Source organism: Polyodon spathula, chromosome 5 (genome assembly GCF_017654505.1).
Source record: "Polyodon spathula isolate WHYD16114869_AA chromosome 5, ASM1765450v1, whole genome shotgun sequence".
Lineage (NCBI taxonomy): Eukaryota > Metazoa > Chordata > Actinopteri > Acipenseriformes > Polyodontidae > Polyodon > Polyodon spathula.
This window is the reverse complement of record NC_054538.1, coordinates 67,284,548-67,303,499: the sequence shown is the minus strand read 5'-3', so window position 1 is coordinate 67,303,499 and position 18,952 is coordinate 67,284,548. Positions and strand designations below refer to the sequence as shown.

General features: G+C 42.2%; 1 protein-coding gene across 7 annotated transcripts in view; it reads left to right on the top strand.

The window, feature by feature from the left end:
* Nucleotides 1–18,952, top strand: part of LOC121316204 (bifunctional glutamate/proline--tRNA ligase-like) — a 42,548-nt gene that overhangs the window by 18,392 nt on the left and 5,204 nt on the right. For 2 of the 7 annotated variants that reach the window (XM_041251099.1, XM_041251098.1), the window contains exons 13-29: nucleotides 469–579; nucleotides 1,318–1,454; nucleotides 3,132–3,339; nucleotides 3,610–3,722; nucleotides 4,401–4,518; nucleotides 7,044–7,421; nucleotides 8,615–8,872; nucleotides 10,063–10,275; nucleotides 11,099–11,326; nucleotides 11,587–11,802; nucleotides 14,625–14,876; nucleotides 15,476–15,732; nucleotides 16,608–16,659; nucleotides 17,025–17,234; nucleotides 17,710–17,782; nucleotides 17,969–18,048; nucleotides 18,581–18,682. In XM_041251099.1, coding sequence (XP_041107033.1) covers nucleotides 469–579; nucleotides 1,318–1,454; nucleotides 3,132–3,339; nucleotides 3,610–3,722; nucleotides 4,401–4,518; nucleotides 7,044–7,421; nucleotides 8,615–8,872; nucleotides 10,063–10,275; nucleotides 11,099–11,326; nucleotides 11,587–11,802; nucleotides 14,625–14,876; nucleotides 15,476–15,732; nucleotides 16,608–16,659; nucleotides 17,025–17,234; nucleotides 17,710–17,782; nucleotides 17,969–18,048; nucleotides 18,581–18,682 — 3,006 coding nt within the window. The remainder of the gene's footprint in view (nucleotides 1–468; nucleotides 580–1,317; nucleotides 1,455–3,131; nucleotides 3,340–3,609; nucleotides 3,723–4,400; nucleotides 4,519–7,043; nucleotides 7,422–8,614; nucleotides 8,873–10,062; nucleotides 10,276–11,098; nucleotides 11,327–11,586; nucleotides 11,803–14,624; nucleotides 14,877–15,475; nucleotides 15,733–16,607; nucleotides 16,660–17,024; nucleotides 17,235–17,709; nucleotides 17,783–17,968; nucleotides 18,049–18,580; nucleotides 18,683–18,952) is intronic. The other 5 variants (XM_041251104.1, XM_041251103.1, XM_041251102.1 and 2 more) reach the window with 4 other exon arrangements.

Genomic DNA, 18,952 nt, shown 5'->3' with positions numbered 1-18,952 from the left:
GAATATGAACATGAGCGTGTTTGCCTGTCTCTGAATACACAAACAGTATTTGTCGAATGTGTGTTCCAGCACTACCAACAGACTGTCCATCTGGCGTATATACATTACAGTTTACATCTTCATATTGCACATGAGACAGGCTTTGGTCAGACTGGCATTGGTTACCATTAGGGGTGTTAACATATGTTTTCATTTTACTAAACGTTTAAACTTCAGGAAAAAACACATTTGAACTTGGTGGGAATTCATCTGGATGAGACTACATGTGAATGGTGTATTTATGTAAGAAAAAGAGTATAGAATGAACATTGAATAAAGCACTTGAAAAACGTTGTAAGCTGTTACCATTCCTAGTTTTATGCTGACCATTAACTTGCAGAAGGTGGGCCCTGACGTTCAAGCCCTGCTAGTTTTGAGGTTTTCCGCGGTGTGTGATGCATGTGCTGACTGTGGCATTGCTGTCCCCAGGTGATCGACCCGGTGGCACCCCGTTACACAGCTCTGCTGAAAGATGAGGTCATCCCTGTCAACATCCCCGCGGCCACTGAGGAATACAAAGAGGTGGCCAAGCACCCCAAGGTATCCATCTCCCTCCACCCCTCCCTCAAATAACCATTAGTGACTGCATTGCAGTAATGATGAGGCATAGGTATTTCATTTAATAAGGTCAGCAAATGATGCTATAATCACACTTCGTGCAGTTATACCTGTTTCACATTTTAAGTGATTTAAACATTTTATTTCATAATGAATTCCCTTAAAGTAAGATATTTTACTTAAATGAAGTACATTCACTATGCGACTTAGAAAGGGGAAATAGAAAAATCCAGACAAGTGTCTCCAATGTGCCGGGCTCTTACTGCTTTTTAGTAATTCTTAAAAAAATACTGATTGAAAGCAAATTTCAGGTTATTTTATTTTTAAAGAGACTACTTCTCATGTTATGTTTTAGTTGCTTCTGATAAATTTCATCGTTGTACAAATTCTTACAGCTGGTTTCACTGACCCTGGTTTAGCACGAGTGTTGGTGAAACCAGTCTGGTATTTTTACTGTTCGTTGTTTGATCTCTTGACTCCATTGTGGAGAGATGTTGGTGTGATTGGCTGCTTTAATCTGTCATTCACAGCAATGTGAAAATCACTTCAGACGTAGAGCGAAGGACCTCATTTGATCAGTTTCTTTCTAAAGGCAGCAAGCAAGACCAGTTATCTGAAATGTAGCCTAGTGTAAAGGAGAGAAAGAGATGCAGTAGGATTGAAAAGAAATAGGCGATGCGTGGTGGAGCACAATAATTGTTGTGTTGTGTTGTGTTGCAGAACGCAGAGGTGGGGGTGAAGCCGGTGTGGTATGGGCCTCGTGTCCTGGTGGAGGGGGGCGATGCAGAGACCTTCAAAGAGGGAGAGACCGTTACCTTTATAAACTGGGGCAACATTGTCATCACAAAGATACACAGGTATGGACTAGAGCAGCCAACACTGACATTACCATGAGACACAGGTATGGGTGAAAGTTTTTCATCTAGAGATGGATTTCTGTCAGAATGGCGGGAAGCGGGATATATTTTTTTGTCGTGGAAAACTGTAAAATGTTTTCACATGTACATGATACATTTTTTTCTTCCATTGAACTGTAACTTGATTGAGACCAGGGGCGCCTAACCCATAGGGCAAAAACTATATATTTTGCCCCTCTACTTTTTTCACTCAGTGTATTCACACTATTATTCTATGTTTTGTTATGGTTTTGCCTTGAAACAGTTTACTTTTAAAGACACATACCTGAAGTCATTAGCTAATTAAAACATTTTTGCTTATTATTCTCCCCGTCGTTCTGCGCACTGTCAGCCCTTGTAAAAAGATAGAAATAAATACTATACCCGATCCGAAGCAAGTGTAAAATGTCCATTCAAAAGGGAATTTTTGGTGCAGCACTGTGCAGAGATGCCATTTGTACTGCTTTTGCCATTTAGTGCTACATGCATGTATTTGTAATGTAATGAATGCATGCTCAGTAAGTACATATTGAACATTTTATGCTGAAACACCTGTCCAGTTTTGTCGGTTTGCAATTACTAAAACCGTAACTTCACAACAGCAAGGTTTGCATGGTTTCTTTGAGCTTCTTAATTGTAAACAAAAAAATGTAAATAAATGCATTTACCTCTCTACACTCATCAGTTAGTCCTTCAGTTTGCCCCCACCGTTTAACAAAGATAGGCACCTATGATTGAGACACATTCTTGGCCTATTGCTTTTGACATTGATTAAAACACTGGATGCTTTTAGAAAGAAGCACTCACCTATAGGTACCAAAATTGACTCAGTGTTACTGAAATAAGAAATTGTACTGGTCTTGAGCATATCTGTACTAAAAGTGAGTATCCTTTTAAAAGTCCTTAATTTGTATCAGGAAAACTGTATCCCTGTGCATGACAACTGATTGAGTTAGGCAGAGATTGTATGTGATTTTTGCAGCTGAGGTTTTATAAAATTCATATTATGTGAATTGAGCATACAGTTGAGTGACTTGAGTAACATTTCAAAAACTGTGTTTGTTAACTAGCCTCATGTGATTTATCGGGTTGATCCATCTGGTAAAATGACAACTTGTAAGAGAAGTAATTTCTGAATTTATTTTTCTACAAAGTCAAGTTCAAATATGCTACTGAAAGTGGTCCAAATTTCTCAGAATGCATCTAAGAGCTTGTACAACCACAGAGCTTGTCAAAATGATCATTGGCCACTTTCACCTATGGGTGAAGCATATAGCACTGACATCACCAAGAAACCCAGTTACTGCATAGAGTGAAGCACATAGTACTGACATCACCAAGAGAAACAGGTACTGCATAGTGAAGCACATATCACTGACATCACCAAAAGACACAGGTACTGCATAGTGAAGTACATATCACTGACATCACCAAGAGACACAGGCACTACATACTGCACTGACACTCTGCCCTGGGTCTGACACTTTAATCTCATTTATGTGGACCTTGCACTATATTGTCTGCTTTTAAAAAGATGTGTAAGTTGAGATGGGCAGCTGGCCAAGGAAAACCTTCAGCCCTGGATCCTCCCTCCCTGACTCTCTCTCTTTGTGTGTGTGTGTGTGTGTGTGTGTGCAGAGATACGAGTGGGCACATTGTGTCCCTGGACGGTCAGCTGAATCTGGAGAACCGCGACTACAAGAAGACCACCAAGATCACATGGTTAACAGAGACCCCCCGAGCCCCACTGGTACCCACCGTGTGTGTCGTCTATGATCACCTCATCACCAAGCCTGTGCTGGGCAAAGAGGACAACTTCAAAGACTACATCAACAAGAACAGCAAGGTGGGGGACTGGGGAGAGGCAACTGGGGGGGGGGAGATGACGGGAAAGGAGGGTCTAAATCAATAAGAACAGCAAGGGAGGAGGGAATTGGGAAGGTGAGGTGAGAGGAGAAGGAACTGGAGAGAGTTAGGGAGAGGTGTGGGGCAAGGAGGAAACTTCAATGACTACATTAACAAGAACAGTGTTGTGAAAGCCAGACAGTGGGGAAGGGAGGAGAATGGGATATCTGTGTTACAGCCAGTGGGGGTGTGTCTGGTTGGTTGATTGCAGATAGAGGAGAGGATGCTGGGAGACCCATGCCTGAAGGATCTGAAGAAAGGTGATGTCATCCAGCTGCAAAGGAGGGGCTTCTACATCTGCGACCAGCCCTACGAGCCAATCAGGTATAATCGCTCGTGATCTGCACTGCGGATCCACAGTGAAGCCACCAGACCTACAGTGCTGGAGGACAACACAGATCTGAATGGCTCCACTACAGACCCACAGGGGTCGCTGGTGCGCAGTGAACCATGGATTTCCCTGCCGACCTAATCCCTCCCTACCACACTGGTGTATGGCCAATTGTGCGCAGCCCCCTGGGAACCCCCAGTCACGGTCGGCAATGAGATAGCCTGGATTTGAACCTGTGATCTCCAGGCTATAGGGCGCATCCTGCCTTTGCTGGATGTGCTGCTTGGGAGCCCTATTCACCCTTTCCTTGAAAAGTGTTCGCTGTATTGTGAGTTGTATGAGGGGTTATTGTGGGATTAGAAGAAGTTATTATGTAGGTTTTATAGACCTTTTAAGAGTTTTTGTGTTTTCTACTTTCCCAAAAAATTGAAGTATCATCTTAAATCATATTGGGTTGTCAAACGAGATGTGCCATTCTACATATTTGAGGTTCATCACTATTGGAATTGCTTTCAGCTATTAATTAAATATTTTGAGTTTTCTTGAGTGTTTCTTCTGAGCTTACAATGATCAAGAGCTGAGATTTCTCAAAATGTCACTATACATCTAGCTAATTGGGAGTTTCATGACCATGCTCTTACTAGTGTCTCCTGCTCCTCCTCCTCTCTCAGCCCATACAGCTGCAAGGAATCCCCATGCGTGCTGCTGTTCATCCCGGACGGACACACTAAGGAGATGCCCACTGCCGGCTCCAAGGAAAAGAGCAAAGCTGAGGCCAGCAAGAAAGGGGTGAGTAGCAAGCCTCGCCCACTTCTGTTACAGAATGACCACGCTAGGGGTGGGCATGTTTAATCATTCATTTGAGTAATTGATTAGAACATTGTTAAACATAAAAAAAAAAAAATACTGATTGGATCATTTACCTTTTATTGCAACAAATATAATAGTCTTACTTTGTATTGTAACCGTTCACAGTACTCAATACTTAGTAATGTAGCCGTTCACACTACTTTGCTAAATTGCAAACATTTAAAAAATGAGCAAAACAGAAAAAATAAGCACACAGTTACGAGTGGCACAAAACCCCAGAAATGTATTTCATGAAAGCGGAAGTTTATTCTTTTGTTCAATGTGCAACATGCTGGTAGATTACAGTCATAAAGCCAGCTGATGTAAACATTTGGAGACCTGCAGCTGCATTTTTCAGTGCCTGTCGGGTCATTGACCCAAATCCAGAAAAGTATCTCTGCATAGCTGAGAAAGTGTTTGAGGCAGTCCCACTGTTTGAAGACAGCTTGTTAGTGAAACGAAATGCAACAATGTTTACCGGTTCTGGCAAAACATGTAAATGAGATTCCCAGCTCTTGCTGTAATTGCTGTCAGGTGCTTGTCAGTACCAGTAAATAGCGTTGACGCAGAAAGATCATTTTCTGTGTATAAAATGCACTTCGGATGACAGGCTCTCCACAAAAGCATCAAACCTCTCAATGTACAACATGTTGTATCCGAATAAGATGTAAACAAACCAGAATGTAAAATAACTGCAAACTGTACCACAGCAGGTGCACACACAAAGACTCTTTTTGAACTTCAAAAATTATTTTTTAAAGGTATGTAAAAAATACTGTTTTTGTTTGCTGTACTGTAGAAAACTCACCAAATGTTATGTAAAACCAACATTTTTTATTTAGTATATGCTGTAACTCAATATGCGTCACAGGATTAAAACTTGAACCTGATGCTGTGAAAACCATAATAAGCAATACAAAAAATGGATTAACTTTCCTTTGCTTCCTACTTATGTAAACTAATTTTATTTGTTATGTAGGTATATTGTATTTAAAAAACTGATGTTCATCCCTGTGACGTGACACGTCATTTCAGCCTTGCTCCCTGATTTTAAGCACATTTATCATGATTGCTGTGTGATTTCTAGTACACGTTTGTGTGACAAATTATTATTTATACTTAAACTTGTGGTTAATATTAATAAGCAAGCCAGTACCAGACCGAACATGAACGAGATTGCATCCAATAAACAAAACAATTCCAGTCTGATTTCAAAAAAAATTTTGGGGACATTTTACCAAAGTAGACACTAAAAACAGTAAAATCCACACTTCGCAATAAAACTACATGAACACCATAGCGACACTAATAACCACCGATGATACAAGCATGTATCCACCTGCCTACAGAGCTTCGGGCTCTGTTGACTATGAGACTGAGAATATGCTTTGCACAAGCGGAACATGTGCCGTTACAGACGAATGCACTCCACAAAGGAGCAAATAATGAACTTAATGGTTGAATTGATTGCCAAAGGTAATGACTATAAGCACTGTTGAAGGAACAGGGTTAACTAAAATAAATTGTAGTTTTTACTCGTCTTTTTAGTTCATGGCATTTAATGCTGTAACGTCTGCTCTGTACTGCATTATTTATGAGGCTTCATGTAGCAGAACGTGTACCAGGACCGGGAGGTATGTACCGTTTTTAAAATGATACTTTACTTAATGTAAACATTTATTTAGATTTTATATTGTCCAGTGAAGACTTCATTTAATGATTCATTTATAATCTGTATGTCGTGTTGCCTTTAATTGCTGTTTGGAAATTCTGCATTAATTGGGTTTTATGCACACTGTACTTGTATTCCACTTCTTGTTAATAAGAGCTACTTAATGAAGCATTGTCAGATAGCAACGCGATTGTTATTTTTTTTTACATATTACTAAAATGTTATGTACAGTAAGCATTATTTTTAGCCAGTAGCACGTTGGTGTATTTCGTAAAGGTATAATAGTGTAATCATTAAATCATTTTGTAAATTCATTGTATTCGATTATTAAAATATATGGAAATGCCCAACCCTAGACCACACGAGTGGCTATTTGGGTTTTTGGACGCATGCCCTGGTTTAAGTCCAGGTGGCTTTTTTATTCCCTTTTTACATTCCCTGAACTGCTTTGTTCTGTTGCTCCCAATATTAATTATTTTCTGTGACTGTCTTGCTTTGAACTTGGGCGGAGAATCCTAAGTGAACAGCCTTTCTATTCCATTCGGATTCACTCTGACCACCTGGAGCTCAAAAGCAAAAACACTCGGTCCCTCACTCACTCGCTCCCTCCCTCGATCACTCACTCACTGGGGATAACCACTTTGATATCTTGTTTATAAGTGGCAGTGACACAAGCACACATTAGTATGAAGTCATACATTCCATCCAATATCAAATGCAGGAAATACAATGAATAATCACCTAATTGTTTTGTCTCAGATCTGAAGTACAGTGTGTGTTTGTTGGTGTGCAGGTGAAGGTACATGCACAGTCTCTGAGCAACCCAGCCCCGTCCACACTGCCCCAAGCTGGTCAGGAGGACCCTGCAGCTCTGCTCAACCAAGTCACAGCGCAGGGGGAGGCAGTCCGGGATCTCAAGGCCAAGAAAGCTCCCAAAGAGGAGATCGATGCTGCCGTCAAGCAGCTTCTGACTCTCAAGACGGAGTTCAAAAACAAGACTGGACTGGACTACAAGCCAGGCATGGCCCCTCCCAGCCCTGCCCTCTCACAGACAGTCCCTGCCCCCACACAGACCGTCCCTTCCTCCAGCCCCACCTCCTCCTGCCCCTACGAAACAGTGACTCAGCAGGGAGAGCTGGTCAGGAAACTCAAAGCAGAGAAGTCACCCAAGGTAACTGCTGCTGTTTTGCATAACGTTTGGGTTGTAAACATAATCTCTAATGGCATAGTAGATTGAGATAAGATGAAAAATGAGTTACAGGAATTTTAAATCGTGAGTTTCCAGACCACATTTCTTTTCAGCAATGTTAGTTTATTATTGAACAGAGAATATTAATTCAGATGTTGTAGATCCCACCAAAGTTTCCATACACCGTGTTGAATGTGATCCATGTGCTGCCATTGCTGATAGTGTCACATGAGCTGCTGGAATAAATAAATCCTGCTCACCTGCTGGGCATATCAACTTCAACCTCTGTCTCGATCTCCTATCTGTCACTCAGCAGCAAATGCATCCGCACGGCAGACGGCTGCCCTGTCACAGGTATTAATACCCTTCTAAACAAGGGATTTAGGGGAGCTCCCTAATAAAAGCTGAATCCCAAAACAGTAATTGTGTGAATATAGTAATTGTTACAGCTGTGTATAATGGTATTTAAAACAGGATGCATTTATCCACCTTTTTACATATCCACCCTTACTCTGCTCCCACCGCAGTCGGATACGCGAAAGATTACTGTACTTACTTTCTACTTAGTCTGTACTAATACGTCTTGTGTAGGGTGTTTATAAGAGTTGACACTGCAAAGCAAAGCTCGAACTGTGCAGAATGATTTCAGTTATAGCAAGACATCACAAAAACAAAGATTGTACTCAACTACAATTCAGTAAAGTTGGTGTTTTTTCCAGATTGAGATGTTTGCTCTAGGAAACGGATGACATATCATTATAACTGATTTTGATTTATCATATGTCGTTTATAAAATTCAGTAAAGTTAACAATATCCACCTGACAACGTATTTGTTGAATACATTGGCAAGCTGTGGTGTTTCTCTTAGATAATTCACTACAGAGGTACAGAGAGAAATCGGGAACCAAGTTCACCTTACCTACAGAATCAAAGTACAGTAAAAAAAAAAGTAAACATCTAGACCATGCTGCTTTGCTTCTGGCATAGTCTAATACGATAGGCAATCAATGTGAAAGGCAGCAGTTTCTTTAATTGTACTACATTGCAAGTTCTGGATTGGATGGCTATGTTGTGAAGGACACAAAGAGTGATTGAGCATAAACTAGGTGAGAAGTGAATGCCACGATAAAGGGGACAGTGTGTGAAAGCTAAACTGCTCTCTCCTCTTCACCAGGATCAGATTGATGCTGCAGTTAAGCAACTGCTGGCTCTGAAGGTGGAGTTCAAACAGAAGACTGGGTTGGACTACAAACCAGGCATGGCCCCTCCCAACCCTGCCCCTACACAGACAGCCCCCGCCTCCTCCAGCCCTGCCTCCTCCAGCCCCGCCTCCTCCAGCCCCGCCTCCTCCAGCCCCGCCTCCTGCCCCTACGAGTCAGTGGCTCAGCAGGGAGAGCTCGTCAGGAAGCTCAAGGCAGAGAAAGCTCCCAAGGTAACTCGCTGTTACTCTGTACTGGGTTAGGGTTACAATGGGGTGGCACAGTCATGAGGTCAGACTCACCCATTTACCTTGGATTGTTGCAAACTGATTTTAAACAAGCTTGTCTTCACATTGGGAAGGTATATATTCAATCTGGATTTGGTATCCACTAATAAAAAATAAAATATTAATTGTGGGGCAGTGACCGATACCACACGCACAGGCACTCGCAAGCACAAAATAACCCCACCTAACCAAGTACTGTGCTGGGGCTTCCAGCACTTGTAGCAATTGTTTTGTTTTTCGTGTTGCTTTGCTTCTTTCCAGTCTCACTGTCGTTCCTCCTCTCAAAAACCCCACCCGGAACAACACAAGCTGCTGGCTTGTGTACATGTGACCATCTCCGGATTAACACTGAATCAGACCGGAGATCAGGTCACATTCTGCACAAGTTTTTGTACGATGGGGCTTTTAACCTTTTCAGTGCTGCCACACAATAACAAAACCAACACTTTGCATTTTAAATAAACAAAAAATACATTTCTTTTAAATAATAATCCACCCATACATTTCACCCGTGATAAATAAACATAAACAATACATTTTACAGCAGTGCTTTGCCCCGCCCCCTTTTTATGTGCAGGACTTCCTTCTCCCTGCCACACTAATATTAAGACATCAGTATTCATGTACGTCTAGGAAGGATCAACAGTACCAAGGACAGGACTCTTTCCTCTCCTGCAACTAAACATTCATCATATCCCACTCTCAAAGATTGTATACCGCTGCTTAAACACTGTGTGTGACGAGTGATTGTAGCATTTTTGATAAGTATAAGATTTAAACATTTGTGCAATAGGTTTAAACATTTACTCCCTTAAATGTAGATGTATGGTCTTAGGGCTAAATTCTCAAAGCTGTTTCCATACATTTCATTTGTGCAAATTTCAGAAAGGAGAAACACACCTCAAAATGTCACCAAACCAGAAAAAAAACAACCCAGGCTTAATTTAGAGACTTAAGTAACCTTAAATTGTCTGTTTAGTTTTAGGAATTGCAATGTTGGTGTTTTCATTCAGAAAAAGTGCACTCGTAGTAATGTGGAGTAAAGCTTGAGTATCTATAGTCCTTAATCCCATTTGTCCCAATGTGTAATCATTCTCCCTTGAAGACTGACACCCTCCTTCCCTTCACCTCTCCAGGACCAGATTGACGCTGCTGTCAAGCAGCTTCTGGCTCTCAAGGTGGAGTTCAAACAGAAGACTGGGCTGGACTACAAACCAGACATGGCCTCTCCCAGCCCTGCCCCTACACAGATAGCCCCCGCCTCCTCCAGCCCCACCTCCTGTCCCTACGAGTCAGTGGCTCAGCAGGGAGAGCTGGTCAGGAAGCTCAAGGCAGAAAAAGCTCCCAAGGTAACTCGCTGTTACTCTGTACTGGGTTAGGGCTACAATGGCGTGCCACAGTCCAGACTCACCCATTTACCTTGGGGATTGTTGCAAACTGGTTTTAAACAAGCTTGTCTTCACATTGGGAAGGTGAATCTTCAATCTGGATTTGGTATCCACTAATAAAAAATAAATGAAAAGACAGGATAGCCGGGGCGGTGATGTCAGGCCAGCAACAGATACCACGATCACAAAATAACCCCACCTAAACAAATACTGTGCTGGGGCTTCCAGCACTTGTAGCAATTGTTTTGTTTTTCCTGTTGCTTTGCTTCTTTCCAGTCTCACTGTCGTTCCTCCTCTCAAAAACCCCACCCGGAACAACACAAGCTGCTGGCTTGTGTACATGTGACCATCTCCGGATTAACACTGAATCAGACCGGAGATCAGGTCACATTCTGCACAAGTTTTTGTATGATGATACATTTTAAATAAACACAAAATACATTTCTTTTAAATAATAATCCACCCATACATTTCACCCCTGATAAATAAACATAAAGAATGCATTTCATTACATATGTCCATACATTTCTTTAGTATAAATTTTCAGAAAGGAGAAACACACCTCAAAATGTCACCAAACTAGAAAAAAACAACGCAGGATTAATTTAGACACTTAAGTAACCTTAAATTGTCTGTTAGTTTTAGGAATTGCAATGTTCTTGTTTTTGTTTTCACTCAGAAAAAGTGCGCTCATAGTAATGTGGAGTAAAACTTGAGTATCTATAGTCCTTAATCCCATTTATCCCTTGAAAGACTGACACCCTCCTTCCCTTCACCTCCCCAGGACCAGATTGACGCTGCCGTCAAGCAGCTTCTGGCTCTCAAGGTGGAGTTCAAACAGAAGACTGGGCTGGACTACAAACCAGGCATGGCCCCTCCCAGCCCTGCCCCTACACAGACAGCCCCCGCCTCCTCCAGCCCTGCCTCCTCCAGCCCCGCCTCCTGCCCCTACGAGACAGTGGCTCAGCAGGGAGAGCTCGTCAGGAAGCTCAAGGCAGAGAAAGCACCCAAGGTAACTCGCTGTTACTCTGTACTGGGTTACAACTGCCATAATACAATGGGGTGCCACAGTCATGATGGTCAGACTTGCCCATTTACCTTGGATTGTTGCAAACTGATTTTAAACAAGCTTGTGTTCACCCACCCTAAAAGGTCACCAAACTAGAAAAAACAGCCCAGACTTTTAATTTAGTGAATTCTGAGTTGTGGCTCCTCAGTGTGTTATCATTCTCCCTTGAAAGACTGACACCCTCCTTCCCTTCACCTCTCCAGGATCAGATTGACGCTGCCGTCAAGCAGCTTCTGGCTCTCAAGGTGGAGTTCAAACAGAAGACTGGGCTGGACTACAAACCAGACATGGCCCCTCCCAGCCCTGCCCCTACACAGGCAGCCCCCGCCTCCTCCTCCAGCCCCTCCTCCTGCCCCTACGAGACAGTGGCTCAGCAGGGTGAGCTGGTCAGGAAGCTGAAGGCAGAGAAAGCACCCAAGGTAACTGCCACTGGGGAAAGGGGTTGCATAGTCTGCTAGTACTTCTTACTGCTATAAGCCAATACATCATTCATTGATATAGGAGTCGTCATCTTCTACAGTTTGGCGCAGTGTTGTACTCAAATCACAAAAATTGGGATTCGAGTCGAGTCACTGGAGGGTAAGATTCGAGTCTAATCTTGACATGCCAAGCTTGAGTCAAATCACCTGTCTGGCTCGAGTCATTAGTTCTGACAGTTCGAAACAGTTCGACTTAATCAGATGTATTTTACAGGAGATTAGCAATCTAGGAGTAAAAAGAAAAGAACATTTCAATTAAAAATACAAATTGAGATGTGCTCGTACTTGCCCCTTTGATGTTCACCATTACAGATCCACGATTTCTGCCTTGTGTTTTGTCACTCCATTTCAGTGAATTCATTTGCCTATTTATAAGCAGATTTTGTTATTGACCACACAGACATCCTTTTACCTATACTCAGTTGGGTTGGATGTACAGTAATGGATACCACAAAACAGAAGAATGTATTGAACCATTTATTTACAATGTTACTGAGACCAGTGTTTTTCACTTTCTCTCAACTGTGAAACTCCCTGATATTTTTTTTTCAGATACCTTAACCATATGAAAGGAAGTGCATTTCATTTGATATAGAGATCTTGCTTAAAACACAGAAGCTACAAAGGGAAACAGTCCAAGTAATGCAACTGAGGCGAAATCAGAGTTTTAAAACCATTGCATACTCAAACATGTTTGCTCTAGTTCAAAATCAACAAACTCAACCTAATTTTCTTAATATTACAGAAAGAAATGTATCTTGACAGGCTAAGAGTTTAGAATCATAAAGTTTTGCCCCCCCCCCCCAGAAACCACTACTTTAAAAATTAATTGAAAACAATGCAGTTCCATCCTCAACCTTCTTTCATCTGGCAATGTTGATTGTGCCTGTTCTGAAAATCATGCTGCTGTGGTTTGATCTGCCCCTTTTCATTTTTTGGAATGTATGAATTAAAAAAGCAAAAAGTTTTTAACCAGACTAACTCTAAACATCTATCCAGGATGCTAACCCTGATGCATTAAATGATCAAACACGTCTAGAGCTGAGTAACTCAGTTCGGCAGCGACCCCCTGTAGTCTGGTCGGGCGCCTAGTGGCTTGCCTGTAAGCTGCATGGTGAATCCACAGTGTGTAAAGAAGCGGTCGGCTGACGGCACACGCTTCGGAGGACAGCGTGTGTTCATTTTCGCCGCTCCCGAGTCAGCGCAGGGGTGGTAGCGGTGAGCTGATCCTAAATAATAATTGGGCATTTCAAATTGGGAGAAAATAATTGTGTTTTTTATTAATAATAGCAACAACTACATGTTTAAATATATATATAATATATATATATATATATATATAATATATATATATATATATATATATATATTATATAATAATAAAGTGCATACGTAATGATATATTCCGGCAATCACCACATGGGTCAGCCACAACATTTGCTTCTCCACATGCTTGAATCAAATTGACATCCTCACGTTGCAGGAACAAACGAAGAGGCTTTGTGAGGTGCAGGATTTACACATATCAGACAAGGAAGATACACTTTTTTTCTGCATCGTAGTCAAACTACTAAAAAGAAAAAAATGGACTACTAAAGCAGAGCGACTAGAGTACTCCTCGCAATACTGTCTTGGTGCCAACGCTATCTCACCCATCTCTGCATAAACTTAGACATTCTAACATGGCTGCAAATGTCTAGTTTTAAACAAAGTATGTGGGAGTCTTTCAAAGTAAAACTTTCAAAACTTTCTATTGAAAGTGTTGTACACACTTGCTTACACTGCGTATGCCTGGCTATGCCACTGCAATCCAGGAATTCTGGAAAGCAAAGATGACCATGCAACATCTTCATTGATCATCTGTACCGTGTGCCACAGTGCCAGTGGCTGTAGCCTACGGGAATGTAAAAAAAAAAGTAATACAATTATTAAAGCTCCAGAGGGCTGTTTGTGTGTTCATTTCTGGTACAGTGCAGCATTACGTAACATTTCGCATACAATTTTTTTTTTTTTTTAATAAGCTTTTAAGCTTGTACATGAGTTTGGATTCGCAAGTGCTGGTTTGGATTTTAAAAATACTTAGTTTTAGCAAAATATCGCTTTTTCGCCAGTTCTTTTGTTTTCTAAAACAACGTTTTTTTTTAAAACCTAGTATAACGGCAGCTCAATAAACATTCAACCAGACAACAAACATTGAACCCCTTTTCTACCGTATTTAAGCTTAAGTAAATAAAAATCTATTGATTGACCAACAATAATAAAAAAAGACAAAAACAATTTCAGTTATTTTAGACACAGTATTTTAGTTTGGCATTTCTCAGTGCTGGCAGGATGAAGTCTGCTTATTTCTCTCCCTGTCTACTCCATAGTTCTTGTGAACTCGACGAGCACAGGTACTCTAGATTCACCTTCCATGCTGCTGACTCTCTTCTCTATGTTGTCATGTGTTCCTCTCAGAGGCAGGGCTTGTACGTATCAGAAGAAGGGCTGTGGTTATTGAAAACGAACTGATCGTGTAATTTATTTTATCATAAAGACTATGACTCAAGTCAAGTGGTGACTTGTGGTGTGGGAATTGAGTCGAGTCACTGACTATTAAGATAACTGTCACTGGAGACCCAGCACGGGGCCTATATAGAGTATAGTTTCTTAAATCATACAGAGAAGGTTTTATATGCTTTAGAATTTCACTAAGGGCATCTGATGTACAAACATCCTGTTTTGTCAGTGGAGAGAACCGTGTGTGCCCCTTTGCTCTCCAGGACCAAATTGACGCTGCCATCAAGCAGCTGCTGGTTATGAAGGCAGAGTTCAAACAGAAGACTGGTCTGGACTACAAACCAGGCATGGCTCCTCCCACACAGACAACGCCCACTCCCAGCCCCGCCCCTTCACAGACAGCCCCCGCCTCCAAAGGGAGCCCGGCCGACACCCCCGAAGCCCAGGCTCTCTTCAGCAAGATAGCTGAGCAGGGGGAGCAGGTCAGGAAGCTCAAGGCAGAGAAGTCACCAAAGGTAACTACAATGGGAGACAACAGGTGTTCAGTGGCTGCCTCTAATCCTGTTAAATGTATTTCTCACATACTCTTTGCAGCGTCTTGGTCTGTTCTACAAAGATTGTAAGAGAAAATACACACTGATTAGAGATAGTCACCAAACACTTACAAACGTGTTAAGTCATTACATATAATCATCATGACAAAATATTAATGTAATGACAATCTGTTCATATTGACCTCTACACCCTCTGCAAAAGTGTAGTTGCTGCTAATATATTCTAATTGGGGCATGACCGATGGTGCTGTAGTGCAGTAGATGTTTGAGATGAACCCAAGATAAGCAGGGAATGGGGCCATGTTGATGCGAAGACCAAACTTGAGAATGATTTGAGATCAATCGGCACCTTGAAACCAGAAAAGCGTTGCTGAGTTGAAAGGACTCATTGTTTGATTTTCTTACGTTGTGTTCTGCGGGTCTGTTTCTATACAATTTGACACATCACTCTGTACAGCAGACTGCACACTTTGACACATCTGTACAGCAGGGAGATGATTTGTGCAGCACATTTCTTGTTATGCATGGCTGCGTTTTGACCGTTTTCTCTCGTGTTCCAGGACCAGGTGGATGCTGCAGTGAAGTCCCTTCTCGACCTGAAGGCTCACTATAAGACTCTGAGTGGGGCCGAGTACAAGCCAGCCCCCGGGGCTGGCGGGGCAGACAAGAAGAGGAAAGAGAAGGAGAACCAGTCTGAGAAACAGAGCAAGAAGCAAGGAGGAGAGGCACGGCGAAGCAAAGAGCCATCGAGGGAGCAGGACAAGAGCACAGAGTCTGGGAGAGCAGGGGAGGGACAGGGCCCTAAGAAACAGACACGGTGAGTCTGCACTGTCACTACACAATGTAACGAGCATGCATCAACCAACTAAGGCTCAATAAAAAAGCCCTGGGGGCTCCCGAGTTGGTAAAGGTGCTCCGCGTGGAGTGCAGGATGCACCCTATGGTCTGGACGTTGCCAGTTCGAGTCCAGGCTATTCCACTGCCAACCACGGATGGGAGTTCCCAGGGGGTGGCGCACAATTGGCCGAGCCCCGCTTGGACAGCGTGTGTTCATCTTCGCCGCTCCGAAAAAATGATAAAAAACAATTGCAGACTACTAAATGTAAAAATAAATAAATAAATAAACAAGCCCTGTGCCTCTAAAATACTTCTAACAAATACCACTACTGCATATATTTTATACAGTGGAACCTCTGTATTAAGGCCAAATGACCAACAAATCGTGGCCTAAATAATGGCATGCCCTTGAAGTCAGTACAATTGTGACTGTGAAACATGGCCTTAATTGCTGGGTTGGCTTTGTACCGAGGTGGCCTTTAAGAGAGGTTTAATGCATGTTTATATACATATAAGAGGAGGCTGAATGCCACTCAAATGTGGGGCTATATGTCCTTTAAATGAGAGAGAGATATATGGCAAATCAGTTTCCTTGATTCATTATAAATGTGTTTCATATTACTCATTTTTTGCAGTAGTAGTAGTTTTAGTAGGAATTTACTGCAGAAATACAGGATCTCACTACAGTCTGCTGTAGCTCAGTTATTGTGCATCTCATCTGATTGCACAAGACATTGGTTGACTAGGTTTCTTTAAGTTTTTTCCTTGTGTGCAGTCATCTTCATGTCCCCGTGCTCCCTCTGTAGAATAATAAACACGTCTTGTTTTAAAATGAGGTTTGGTTTCCTCATGCAGGTTGGGTCTGGAGTTTAAGAAGGAGGAGAATCTGGCAGACTGGTACTCGCAGGTATGTTTGTTTCAAATACATTCTCCAGAAACTCCCCATTCGAGAAAAAGAAACAGCTTGTGACATATTCCAGTGTTGCTGTAATCATTCACACAACACATACATAGAAACAAACATGCCGATAGGCTACCTTGGACTATCGGGTATATAATTGTCCTTCACTTTGGTAGATGCCCTCCAAAAGCTAACGGGACTTTAGAATCTTGAAACTTGCTTTGAACCACAACATACACTTCAAGCATCCCAAGCGATTCAGACCAAAATATAGCCTTACATTTTGGCTGTGGACACCTTACTGTCGCCTCATCCAGCCGGTAATGGCCACTGTGCCGGATCTTAATCCTAAAGTGTTTGCTGGACCGCAGGTGATCACCAAGGCGGAGATGATTGAGTACTATGACGTGAGTGGCTGCTACGTGCTGCGGCCCTGGGCCTTCGCCATCTGGGAGGCCATCAAGAGCTTCATCGACACGGGGATCAAGAAGCTGGGTGTGGAAAACTGCTACTTCCCCATGTTCGTTTCTCAGGCCGCTCTGGAGAAGGAGAAATCACACATCGCTGACTTCGCACCCGAGGTACACCCACAGTGAGGCTTGGGAGTGGGGTTTGACAATTTGCTGTATGTCCATAAATTTGTGATGCATTCTTCACGTGACGTATCATATCATACAGAGGTATGGGTCGTTGGTGTTGTGATACAAGACCAAAAGCATCACGTAGCTCAATTGTAGTTGACCAAATGGTTCTCTAATGAAGAATAAGTGTATTTTTTATAGTTTAAAAAAATATGTACTGTCCCTGTCATTTTAATTTTCATCTTTTTAACAATAGTCCATCATTAAATTATCTATCAGGACTACCACATGATACACATTGTACTTCCACCTGCATGTCATGGTTTGTATTTTGCGACGCGTACACATTTTTCAGGGATTGCATAGCAGTTAGATGCAATCCTGGTTTGCCTGTGAGTTTTAGAAGACACACCTGAGCTTGTTGTCTATACACTGTGGCTAATCAAGCTTGTATTAATCCTTTCTGTCCGTCTAGGTTGCCTGGGTAACTAGATCTGGAAAAACTGAGCTGGCAGAACCCATTGCTGTCCGCCCCACGAGTGAAACGGGTAAGAGAAATAGTGAGACTGCTGCTTGTTTCTGTTAATATTCCATATCAAATAACATAACAATTGAATAAAACAAGGCGTCTCCATCTGATTGCTTGTGCTCAAATTACAACCCCCCCTTGCCACCCCTGTATACTGTTCTAATTATTTAGTTATGCCTCTGTTCTAACTCCAGCTGTTTTGCAGTCATGTACCCAGCCTATGCCAAGTGGGTGCAGTCCCACAGAGATCTACCAATCAAATTGAACCAGTGGTGTAACGTGGTGGTAGGTATTCACACACACACCCCCCCCCCCCCTTACTGATACTTTCAGATGAAGAAATAATAGCACTAAATACAAATCCAACTCTAATAATAAATAATGATGATAAATTACAACGATTGTATTGATGAGGTAAATTATAATAATGCTTTTGTCTTTTTAATTTTGTCGTCTTGTTGCGTTTATAGCCCCTGTCGCCTCTTATCTATCACAGACAGTGCTGTTGTGCAGCCCAGACACATAAGCGCCATGTCCTGAGATCTCCCCTTTCCTGTGATAGCCCCCTCCCGAGTTTTAGGCATGATGAGTGGTAGTGGGCATCGGCACTAATGAAAAAGAAAACAAGTGTCTGTAGTTGTGATACGTTTAGCAGTAGATGTAAAAAATGTACATTTCGTCTGTTTTTTTTATGAAGTAACTCATCAGTGAATAAGCTTTATTGACATACAAGATCGTTTTTGTCAAAGCAATTACAGTTAACATAAGCTAATGAGTTCTCTCCCTCCTTCTCCTCTGCTCTTTCCTCTCTTGGCAGCGGTGGGAGTTCAAGCACCCCCAGCCGTTCCTGCGCACCCGGGAGTTCCTGTGGCAGGAGGGGCACACCGCCTTTGCCACGCAAGAGGAGGCTGCTGAGGAGGTGAGTGTGACCAGGGCTGGGCAGCGTGTATTCTTAATACACATTGGGCTGGATCCAAGATTCTCAAACTGGGGTCTGCAGGGTCCCCAGGAAATTCTGAAAATGTTCCTTTTGTATCACAACATACATATTTACTCAACAGAAAAAAATTACCATTCAGGTGAAAGAAAGGCAGGCCTTGTGATACTTGCAGAATTCCTAAGATTAACTCTTGCCTTTTGTAGGACTTCCAGGATGTAATACACAAAGAGTTTCTTTAGCCCTTGCGTT